This window comes from Boleophthalmus pectinirostris, unplaced genomic scaffold, assembly GCF_026225935.1.
Source record: "Boleophthalmus pectinirostris isolate CB_2022bp ecotype Guang Dong unplaced genomic scaffold, ASM2622593v1 HiC_scaffold_10, whole genome shotgun sequence".
Lineage (NCBI taxonomy): Eukaryota > Metazoa > Chordata > Actinopteri > Gobiiformes > Gobiidae > Boleophthalmus > Boleophthalmus pectinirostris.
Window position 1 is genome coordinate 26,596,880 of NW_026570971.1, and position 12,634 is coordinate 26,609,513.

The 12,634-nt window shown below is 36.3% G+C and overlaps 1 protein-coding gene across 1 annotated transcript; it reads left to right on the plus strand.

Annotated features, from left to right (window-relative positions):
• The first annotated feature begins 722 nt into the window (after positions 1-722).
• On the plus strand, positions 723-12,268 carry hltf (helicase-like transcription factor). Its single transcript, XM_020919022.2, is given in 25 exon segments — positions 723-826; positions 1,640-1,844; positions 2,304-2,470; positions 3,078-3,123; positions 3,125-3,230; positions 3,483-3,559; positions 3,651-3,722; positions 4,353-4,544; positions 5,452-5,526; positions 5,603-5,667; positions 5,910-5,947; positions 6,027-6,062; positions 6,141-6,251; positions 6,647-6,738; positions 6,975-7,118; positions 7,215-7,347; positions 7,506-7,641; positions 7,984-8,163; positions 8,244-8,359; positions 8,970-9,151; positions 9,235-9,348; positions 9,724-9,836; positions 10,434-10,614; positions 11,211-11,291; positions 12,092-12,268. Coding segments are annotated over 24 exon segments (2,802 nt in total). The 5' UTR covers positions 723-826; positions 1,640-1,649; the 3' UTR covers positions 12,242-12,268.
• Positions 12,269-12,634: the final 366 nt, after the last annotated feature.

The window sequence follows — 12,634 nt, forward strand, 5'->3', positions numbered from 1 at the left end:
ATTTCTTTATAAAAAGCAGTAAATAGCATTGTTTTGACGAGCAGATAAGACTGGCAAGAGTATATGTCATGACTAAGCAATGAAAAACTGAAGTTGCCTTACAAAAAATGTCAATAAAAAACAAAACAAAAAACTCTATAATAACAACAATGTAACTTTAGTCCATGTGTTTAAATAATATTTTTATTTTGTAATTTCAAATGAGTTTAAACGGGCCGGTTGCAATCAACCAAAGAGCTGCATGTGGCCCCAGAGCTGTATAATGCCCAGGTCTCGTTTAGGTCATTCTCACGCACTGACTAAGTAAATTTTTAAAATAATCTTATCCACAGAGCACTGCCATCAATCACACACCACATTCATACATAGACAAGATGGGTGAAGTGTTGCTCAAGCACTCAAAGCCAAACCATTCACATTCACTTTATTTGCCACTGTACTTAGTCAACAGACTGAGGAAAAATGTCTTGCCAAATGACACAGTAAACAGTGTCAGAAACACGGTTTGAACCGTTGACCTTTGGCTTCATGTGTTCTGGTCTGATAACCACTACTGCTTGAATTAATGTGGCTGTAGAAATAAATACATGGATACATAACTTGCACTTGCCATTATTAAAAAACAAACACATAAATATGGCAGATAAACTAGTGAATACAATATTTTTTTTCTAGATCATGGAGTGAAGTCAAATTTACTTTATTTTGAAATACCAACCGGAAGTTGCATTAAAGCACTTGTGAAACGTGTCTGCTTTTCCAACTTGAATTTACACAACATCAACATCAGCTGCACTTACTGCTACATCACAACGATTTGCGAAAGGTAATGAACAGTAAATCCGTTTACAAGTTTTATAACAACACTCATGCAATTTAATGCCAATGTTGAAGCTGTAAGGCAGCTAACAACGTGATTACGCTACTAGCATGTTAACTTTTTGCTGTAGCGGTTGTTGCTAGCACCTAAAACATCCGTAGTAGCTCAAATGCAACATTATCATGGATCTATTAGACTTCGCAATATTATCGATGATCGCGGACTTGGCATGATTGAATTTTTTAACTCGCCGTTTAGGATTTGTTGAATATATCGTCAGGAGGGAGTAGCAGTAGTAGTAATAAATACTTTAAATACATGATAATTCTTCCTCAAGGTTCAGGGTTCATTCTTTCTTTCATACCCATTGGTGAATATTCATGGTCCATGCATTTTTTTCTTACATTATCATATTAAATTATACTTTTGTAGCGTCTTGTATTATCATAGTCATATAAAAGTAATTATGCAATCTAAAATGGTTTGTCAAAACATCCATTGCTGATTTATAATTTTACAAATCAGCATACACATTCAGCTTTATTAAAACCAGTTTTCACTGAGGCTTTATAAATACCACAGAGTTTTCCTCACTATAGAGTTTATAGAGCCAATGCAGCAAGAGGTGTTTGGCTAGCTAATGGTTAAACAAATATATCTTGTATTTATTCAATTACATGTGTCCACTTCTCCACAGATCTGACTTGTAACTGGGCCTAGTGATGTGGGCTGTTTGTCTCTATGGAGATAGTTACATAAAATGCTATCAAAAAAGTTGCACAATGCACCTTTTACATTAATTGCTGCCTTTGTCTTCAGTGCAGGTGCCATGTTTCGTCGGTGGGGTTGGAGCTACAGGGATTTTCAGGAGATCGACCTGTTCTCGGACCGTTATGCCACAAATGCAGAAACGCTGTCCCAGACCATCAGAGCAGCAGCTGCAGAGGAGCCAGACGCAGACGGAAGTGTGCTCTTTGGGCAGATGAAAGGCACTGTGGTGGGGCTGAGGTATTACACAGGAGTGGTAAGTCCAGTAATTATGCTTCTGTACGTTGGCTATAACTACTATTTGACAGATGATATTTCAGTAAATAAAAAATTACACCAAGATGCTAATCTAAAATGTTTAAAAAGGGACTGCAGATGTAAATAAGATCTGTAGCTATAATCCATCATATTTATCAATACAATTGTTCATTAATAAATAAATAAATAAATACATAAACTATTATCAATACAAGATACTCATTTGAACAATTATCAATTAAAAAGTAAGGCATGTTTATTTGTATAGCACAATTTGTACACAAAGCAATTAAAGGACTTTACAGCATAAGAAAGACTCTAAAATCACAATAGAGTCTTGTGGGGGGGTTACATAAGTAATCATGTGTGAATTAAAGTACATTTTCCTTCATTGTGCCAATATTCATGACAATCAGATCTCAATGTTTTTTCTCACAATAACAGACTATTTTTTCAGGTGAACCGGGGAGAGATGGTTGGTTTGGTGAGACAGCCCCAGAATCCATATGATCGAAATGCAGTGATGGTCGCCAATGTGTACGGGCAGCAGGTGGGCCACATCAAGAAAGAACTGGCCGCTGCAATGGCTCAGATCATGGACAACAACCTAGCCAAAGTAGAAGGGTGAGTCTGGTGATATCTGTCTGTATTTCAGCTTTTATAATAATAATAATTCTTGAACTTGGATAGAACCTTGAAACACACCTATAGCACTTTTCATAATGAATAGTTTATTTCACATATTTGGTAAATAATAAAATGTTTATATTTTTAATATTTTGATATATTTTATATATATATATATATATATATATTTACCATATTTGATAAATTATCACATTTTTCAATACGCTCAAAGCACTTTACAACAATGAACCACTCACACATTCATACACCAGAGTACACAGACACTGGATGCAAATTGGGTTAAGCATCTTGCCCAAGTACACAACAACAGCATTCATCTGTGGGAACTGAACTGAGCATCTGTCGCCCATATTTGACAATGACCACTTTTGTAATCACTGTTGCCATGGGGCAGGCTGATAGGGATGTGGCGGCCAATCTGCGCCAATTGCCTTGCTTATGTATGAAGGTGGTGTGTACACCAGGAGGTAGAAACAACATTATAGCTTTAAATCAGAAAATAGCATAATATGGGTCCTTTAATTGTTGAAAAGATAATATAATTGTAATTAATGAATCAGTTATAATTGATTTTGTTTTCCAGGGTTGTATACTCAGGAACCAACAACACTTTCTCAATGCCCTGTCATTTTGTCTTTTTGGGGCAAAGAAGAAAACAAAGAAAATGTGACAAAAACTTTGGCTCGACGTGGTTTCAGACTCGAGTCCAGCGTCAACTCAGGATCTGGATCTGGAGGTATACATTTTATTGTTTTCCTATTTATTTATTTTTTCGTATTAATAGCAGTAAAAAAGGTGAACTATATAAGTTTTTGGTTGTGGGTCTTTTACCTGCTTGTTTCAGTGGATATGTCACTGCTTTGCCTGGAATGTTTCACAATTATATACAGTATGTGTGTGTGTGTGTGTGTGTGTGTATATATGTGTGTAATATATGATTTATATTTTACTGTTCAAGAAACTCATGTAATTGTATGCTTGTTTTAAGGTGGGTATCAACAATCCAACTCAAAAGGAGGAAGACTGCCCATAAAAGGTGTAACAGTCCCGCTGACGGCAGAAGAGGTATTTTAAAAAGTTAAAAAGTACTGTAGTCTTGTTTTTTACAGTCATGTGTTTATTTGTTTATATATATTTTTCTACTTTTTTCTTGCAGCTGAAAAATGCTTTTGACAATTTGTTCGAAGGATTGATGGAAAGTAAAGACGGAGAGAAAGATGCTGCACATGTGGGTATTTGTATATTTTTTAATGACTCAGCACCCTCTTTTGGTCTAAATAGAAACTACATCAGAATATGCAGAATATTCTGCTTTCATTTACAATATGTGATTACAATAGGCTACAGACAAACAAATAACAGTTGATTACATTTGATTTAAATTCTTAAATATATTTAAATTATTTCTTTTTGAAGTAATAATAAGTGTTACAAGTGAGAAAATAATTTAGCTCAAAACTTCAAATATATTCTTAACCAAGCAGGAATACCTCGAAATGACTTAAGCAATCTAAATCAAAATAGATCTATTACAGCTTTAATGGTGCATTGTGTAACTTTTCTGGTTGAGGGTCCATCAGATGTTTTTCTCCATTGAGATGTTTGTTTTTGAGCTATAAAACCACTTGTGATTTATTAAATGTAAAGAAGAGCCATTTAATGTCATACTGTGGAACATTCCAGGCAGAGCCAAGACATATTTATAGAAAGAAGCAGGTGACGGACCTCCAACAAAAGATTACAGAGTGCAACTTTAAAGTTTCAAGTGATGTCAATTTCGTTTGACATTTTTAGTTTTTGCATTTAAAACTTTTGCGTCTTTTTAAATTCATAAGATATTTGATGTTTCTTTCTATAGGCAGTGTCCACCCCCCTCCTGCCCCATCAGAAGCAGGCTCTGTCCTGGATGTGTGCACGAGAAAACAAGTCAGGTCTTCCTCCGTTTTGGGAGAAGAGAGGAGAGCTGTACTACAACAGCCTGACCTGCTTCTCTTCTAAAGAGGTCCCAGAGAGGGTGCGGGGGGGCATCCTGGCAGACGACATGGGACTGGTAAGATAATACAATAAACATAGGAATATAATGGACTGGTGGGGGAGTCAGCTGCCTGATTATCACCTTGGAGATTTTATTGCTTTTATTGCTAACCTGTAACTTATCCAAGTGGCACTGCCTGCTTGTCTCCATGGAGATAGAGAGTTTTAATGCTGTACTGTGCAACATTCCAGGCAAAGCAGTAACACTTACATGCAGACAAAAATGTAGTGTGCCTTCAGCCAGAAATTAGTCAGAAATATTAAATATTTTACCTTGTCATATAACAAATCTGTAAATGTTTTTGTTAAAAATGTTAATACTTTCTGAAGCAGATTTGTTTTTAATGATGCATGTAACATTATTACTGTGGTTTGCGCTTTGTGAACTTTACTGTATTGTTTGTGAAATGAGCAAAGAATAAAAATATAGGAGCATTTAGAGACATTGTGCTATTATGGATTAGTGGTAATGTATAACACTTGGGACTGACCTGGACATAATGGCAAAAGTATATCACAATATTGAGATTAGATTATTTACAAGAGGGAATACAATGGTGTGTGAACACACCACCCATTTTAAAGTCCTCATATTGTTATTTTATGTATAATGTTGTTTCCTCATCAACTAACACCTGAGCTGTTTTTTGTTTCATTCACACATGTTAAACCAACAAATCCAGCAGGCTAAGTTCTTCTCTCAAACAGAAAACACTCTGTTCTACCTTGTGATGTCCTGTGATAATACAACTCCACTTATGTTTTTGAGGAGGTAACAAAATTATAACATGGCTTAAAGCTCTCACAAGAATCAGTTTTATGTTAGAGAAGATGTTTTAAATACATTTTAAAGGCTGCAAAAAACAATAACTCTGTCTTTCCCTACTTACTACAACTCAAGTCTCATTGCTTTGTTTTTTTAGGGGAAAACGCTCACTACTATTGCTCTTATTCTCACAAACTTCCACCAAGGAAAACCTCTGCCTGTTGAGAAATTTGTAAGTCTGAAGAACACATCACTAATAATCCTATTCTGAAATGTGTATAACTAATGATAACTATTTGTGTCAACAGGAGAAATCATCACCCAATAAGACCCCAGCAAAAGCCCCACAGAGTGAACCTCACCTGTCTGACATGTAGGTACTCTTTGCTTTGCTTATTGTGGTCTTCTGAGTGCAGTTCATAATACAACAAATTTTTAAAAATTTGTCTCCACTGTGAAATTTCAGTCAAGTTAAAAAAAATTGTATTTCTTGCAACGCTTCTAACTATGCACGGTCTTTTTAGGATACACTGAATTTAACATTTTCCAACATTCATATATTTTAAAATACTTTACTCAGGTTAATATGTTGACTTTTAATTGATTATTGATCAGTCCACAGATGGATGCCCCTGAAGACAACACAAATAAAAGTAAAAAAAAAAAAAATCTCATTTCAAAATTGTTTAACTTAAAACAGACTTAAAACTTGTGATTTTTTTGTTCTTTCAGAAATTGAAAAGGGAAAGAAAAAAGCTCCAAAGCGAGGTACAGTATTCAGTATAATTTAAATATAGAATTTCTCCCCCAAGAAAAGAAAAATTAAAGTCTATTTTATTTACACAGAAGGCGTAGTTTTTTTGGATGATTTGGACTTTGCTGCAGCTCTTAGTGGCTCCACCTCAAACACAGGCCAAAAGAAAAAGAAAACAGACAAAAATTCTGCTGCTTCACAGAGTAAGTTTAACCATGTTGTTATTGTAGAATATTTTATTTACTATTTAAAGGTGTACTATGTCACTTTTCTGGTGGGAATCTGTTACCTGCTTGTGTCCATAGAGATGTTATTGCTTTGCCTGGAATAATGATAAATAAGGCAATAAATCTATTGTGCATTTATTTCATTACAGTGGTCTCTTACTAAAAAAATACTTTGAAAAACACACGTTCCTACTGCAAATGGAGTTGCTTCCAAAGATCTGAAGGAAATTGTAAAATTAAATAAAACAAATAAATAATACAAATCACATACTAGTAGTTTTTCATAGTTTTTGAACTGCATTGTTTGTGAACATTGCATTGTGTAAAGCTGATGAAATAGGTAGAGACATTTATAGACATTCTGTTTTCAGGTGGGAATTTAACCATCCCTGACATTCCCGAGGATCCAACAGCTACAGCCACTCTTATCGTTTGCCCGCTCTCTGTGCTCAGTAACTGGCTGGTAAAAAAAACATAAAATCACATATTACATCACAGTATTTTTTTTTTTACTTTCAAAGACCATCAGATATTCCAAAATATATTTTTAAAGAGTTTAAAATACATTTAATTTCAACCAAGCTGAAGCCCTTAAGGATATAACACAGTTTAAACTTCTGATTACAGTTTTCCAGAAGCAAAAAATTGAAAATCAAATAATAATTATAAAATCTATTTTACATTTTATTTTCCTCACAGGACCAGTTTGAGCAGCATGTAAGTGTCAATGTTAAACTGAATGTGTATCTGTACTATGGCTCTGAGAGAAACAGGAGCCAGAAGTTTCTCTCGTCTCAGGACGTGGTCATAACAACCTACAATGTGCTCTCCACCGACTTTGGGGTGAGTTTTTGCTCTTCAGAATTGGGGAACACATAACAGCCATGATCATCTAGCACAAGGATTTCATGACCTAAAAAAAACATTAATCTTCTTCAGAATAAAAGTCCCCTACATCAGATAAACTGGCTCCGGGTAGTCCTGGATGAGGGGCATTTCATCAGAAACCCAAGCGCACAAATGACCAAAGCAGCTTTGGAGCTCAAAGCCTCACGCCGCTGGATTCTGTCAGGTTTGTACATAGTTTTACTATTTACAGCACCAATGACAAAGTCAAAAGTTAGGACAGCCTTCACAGCAAGATGGTCCAGGGTTCTATTCTCAGACAAGCAACCATTAACACAACCTTAATGTTGATATCTTGACCTGTTTCTTTCTCATCAATCATAGGCACTCCCATCCAGAACAGTGTGAAGGACCTGTGGACTCTTCTAGCCTTTCTGCGTCTGAAACCTTTTGACGTGAGAGAGTGGTGGAACAGAGTGATCCAGAGACCCGTCACCCAGGGTGACCGTGCTGGGCTGCAGTAAGAGCAGGATGTTTATTAGTGAATGTATCAATGAGTATGTGTGTCATCCGTAGACTGTAAAGAAGTGAACTAAGGGAATGTGACGTCACCAGTAGTATTCGACTCCAGTCAAATTAAGCTCATGAGACTATTGGTTATGAAAGAGAGAGAGAGAGAGACCATTTTGTGGTTAATTTTATGTTAATTTACCTTTTCCTGCTATACTTGAAACTCAAAAGACAACTGTAAAAGATATTTACAGTTACATTTTTGCACATTCCTGAAATGTATCTCCCTAAAGTTGGATTTGTGCTTGTTTTATTATGAGATCATGTGGTAAATACCTTATGCTGTATTTAGGAACCTCCAGACCCTGGTAAAGTGCATCACTCTGAGGAGGACCAAGACCAGTGAAGTGAATGGGCGCCCTCTGGTGGTGCTCCCTGAGAAGTCAGTGTTTGTGGAGCAGGTGGAGCTCAGCCCAGAGGAGAGAACAGAGTACGAACTTGCCAAAAACGAGGGACGAAACACCATCAGAAGGTACTAGAGAGTAATGATAATGATTTAACAGTATAAACCAGTCAAAATATTTCATAGTCTGTATTTATTTGTGTTTTTAGATATGTAGCAGAAGGGTCAGTCTTGAAGAATTATGCTGATGTTTTGGCGATTCTTATGCGACTCAGACAACTCTGCTGTCATCCAGACCTGCCCACCAAGATTAGTTCAGACCCAGGTAAAACAAAGGAGAAATGTTAAAACAATAACAGAATGTAATGAACATTGTGAAAAGAAACATACAGATTTTATGATTGTCACAGTATTGAGACCATAAAGAAAAACTAAAACTTTTTTGTCATGCATGTTTTGCCATTACGAGTTTAATTGCATGGAAAACAGAAAATCCTGCGTTGTTACTCTGAGTGGACTTGCATCTCCACAAACCTGACTCTTATTCGGCCTACATGTGGCCTCTTTCTTGTTTCCATGGAAATATTGTTCCTTTGGCTACAATATCCCACTGTACGTCATAAAACCTATCCACATCGCATGGTTTTAACTTTCAATTTCCATGGAATCATGCTTGGTACCTACTATCACTTTAAGTTAGTGTAGATATTTTCTATAACATAATTTGTAACTTGCATGTCCCCATAAAGATACACAAGTTTAATGCATTACTTGTTGAACATTCTTTCTTAAAGCAATAACATGTGTGAAGACAAAAAGTTACACAGTGTGATAAATGTGTTTATAACTTACAACTTCTAGTATGTGTTGGTGAATGGTTAAATATATTTAAAAGCTCAACAAAGTCTCTAAAGATCATGTGTGTATATTTTTAGGTTCAGATGCCACCCCCGCCGAGCTGAGAGAGCGTCTCATAGAGAAACTGCGTCTGGTTTTGGCGAGTGGCTCTGACGAGGAGTGCTCCGTTTGTTTGGATTCAGTCCGATTCCCCGTTATCACTCACTGCGCCCACGTGTACTGCCGGCCCTGCATCGCCAGAGTCATCAGCACACAGGAGGTACAGTAAAATCTTTCAACAACCTCTCATTTATTTGGGTTTAATTTATTTCCTGCTAAACAAACTCTTCATTGTGCAATCAGGAGAGGGCACGGTGTCCTCTGTGCCGCAGCGAGATCAGGACAAATGAACTGGTGGAGGTCCCAGAGGAGGAAGATACTGGAAACAGCACCAAGCAATGGAGGACCAGCTCAAAGGTGAATACAGTGTTGCAATAGGCCCACATAACTGACTGTATACTTTTGAGAAAGTATACAGTGGCAATAGAGGCACAATCTAATAAAAACGCTATATTAAAAATATAAAAACTGAAGAATAAATGATTGATGATTTCTTTGCTTTCTCCATGGAGACAAGCAGGCAACTGCATAATAAGGCCAAGTTACAGTTTTTGAGCCGGAAGACACCTTTAATCAAAAATGCAAGAAGTATTTAATGTAATACTGTGCAACATTCCAGGCAATGCATAAACTTCTCCATGGAGACAAGCAAGTTGCAGACCGCCCACCAGGAATGTTTAAATCAAGTTAAAACTAAACTATGATATTGCTGTTTGTGCTGGCTGTGTGCAGGTGCAGGCTCTGATGGGAAACCTGCTCAGACTTAGGCTGAAAGACCAGAGTGTGAAGTGTCTGGTGGTCTCTCAGTTCACTCGCTTCCTCACTGTCTTGGAGACTCCACTCAGGTATTACCAACACTGGAAATATCACTGTATTACCCCAGCTTATGAAATGTATATTATTTTTAAATTTAGAGCTATTGGAGTAATGCTGTTTGTATATTACATTCATTCAATCAATCATTGTGTTAATATTAGGCATGCACACTGAACTCAACAATAAGCAGATTATTATAAAAAAAATTTCCACACACATTCAAAAAAAAAGCAAAAACATGATCTTGAAGTTACGATACTTTACCAACATGTTCTGGGATACCTTTGATTCTTGTTTTCCTGTCCGTATCTTCAGTTAATTGTAGTTTTGATTATTAAGATCACAATATAATTTTAAGTACTAAAAATAATCATCAACAAAAGTAAGCAATTTCATTTGAAACAATGTTCTACAAAGTAAGCATATACATGTAAAAAGCATTTTATCTGCTTGTTTATGTCAAAATTACAAAACTTTTTCTTTCAGAAAGTTTGATTTTATAAAACTTGTGCAATAGAGACATGGTGTGTTCTCCTTACTCATGACAAACTGTAAAATAGTGATGTTGCTTCTTATAATAATTGCAACAGTAAAACCTATCTATCTTTAACCCTGTCTTTTGTCAGAGAGGAGGGCTTCAGTTTTGTGCGTCTGGATGGGACAATGACGCAGAAGAAGAGAGCTCAGGTGATCCAGGAGTTTCAGGACAGTTCCTTGGACAGTCCCTCCATCATGCTCCTGTCACTCAAGGCTGGAGGAGTTGGACTCAACCTCACTGCAGCCTCACATGTATTTCTTATGGACCCTGTGAGTATAGTTTTATTGTAACACTCACACTCATATTGCCTAGTATAAATGTGGCGTGAGTGGTTGGAGGGACCCATGGCGCAGATGGGCACCTTAACTTTGGTCAGTCTGCCCCAGGGCATGTAGTGAATGAGTATTTACTACAGTGTAGGGCTTTAAGTGTGCCTGTCATGATAACAAATTTTGAAGCATGATATATCACTACGGAGAAATATTGTGATAAACGATGATATTGAAACTACTAAGATTAAAATAAAGCAAGATAATCCCAGCAAATTCTTTTTTACATAGACAGTATCATTACAAGACATGAGCTGCACAAATAAAGTGCAGAATGAAGCCATACAAATGACTTATTCTACCTTCTACAGCTCACATCTTTTCGTATTACAATTAAAATAACAAAACTCCCCACTTTTTTGTACCCACGGTAAATATTGAGCCCCAAAATGTATTGTTCCAGCTTTCATACATTTAATGATAAGTCGATATAGTAATAATCGTGACAGGACTATCTTACACAAGCCTATAAATCACATTAGAAGTGTATGGCATTATCCTTTCATTGTGTGTAACTCTTTTACTGTGTGCTCTAGGCTTGGAACCCGGCGACTGAGGAGCAGTGCATTGACCGCTGTCACCGTTTGGGACAAAAAAGGAAAGTTGTTGTTACCAAGGTCAGTCATGAGGAAAACTCTGTCTCCAGGGAATTTTCTATGGCACCAAAAGCATAAAATGGCACTAAAGGACTGAGGATGGAAATTAGCTTTGGCTACTGTCCTGCGTATTCACAAGTACATGTTTGTCTTTTGCATTATCTTGTCCTTTCAATATACATTGTCTCTTTAATAAATAAATACTAATAAAATAACTACATAATACACATTTCACAATTCACAACTTTTACATGTTAAAATAGTTTAAAGTGCTCTATGTAGTTATTCTAGTATGGGGTCGGCCAACTGCTTGTTTCCATGGAGATACTATTGCGTTGCCCGGTCACCTGCTTTTCTTTACAAAGATAGATAAGTTTAATGTAAATATAGCTTAATGTGGGCGCTTTAACCATTGACCACAAACACGTGACACACACTCAAGTTGAAAGAATACTGTTATTGTAAGTAGACAGTGGACATTTCAGCAAAATGTATTTTTAAGTATATAAGTATTGAGCAACAAAACCATTTATAATTGAATAAATGTAAGGTAGATCTGTTTAATGTCAATGTCTGTGGAACATTCCAATTAGATCCATGACATTTCCACAGAAATAAGAATGTGATGGACTCCCAACTGTAAAGTTGCACAGTGCACCTCTATAAATGCTGTGGAACATTAAAAAGCAAAACATGGAGAAAAGCCGGTGACATAATCCTCCATCACAAACTTCCACTTGCACCTTTAATTTGCATTTTTATCACAGTATCCAAATCTGAAGTAACAGTTCTATCACTAAGATGAGTCTTTTTGTTTTCAGTTCATTGTGAAGGACTCTGTGGAGGAAAACATGGTGAAGATCCAGAAGAAGAAGCAGGACCTGGTAGACAAAGCTTTTGGAGCAGCCAACAGCAACAAGAAGTCCTCACGAATCGACGACATTAAAACTCTAATGGAGATTACAATTTGATTAAAACCTATGATCACTTTTGCACCAGATCTTTTGTTCTTAATAAGGTGTTGCAAATATTTTAATTTCTGTGTTTAATTTTATGTTGAAAGTTTCACAAAGTTTTATTGTAAAGTTTAAAGTTATATTAATGTAATCAGGAATACGGGCTCTCTCATACTGTATGCCTCTATGGTAAATAAGCCACTGAAATTTATCATTTCTCTACTGTCCCCTTGTGGTTTTACTTGGTACTGCATTCAAACGTTTCTAGTTGTGGTGAGTTTTTAGAAGAGTAATATTTATTTTTTGTCAATCAAGTACCATATCAAAGGAACCACAATTAAAATATGATTAATCTGGAACTGAACCAGGTCTAAAGGATTACACACTGGAAAAACTCTAAAGCAGGAC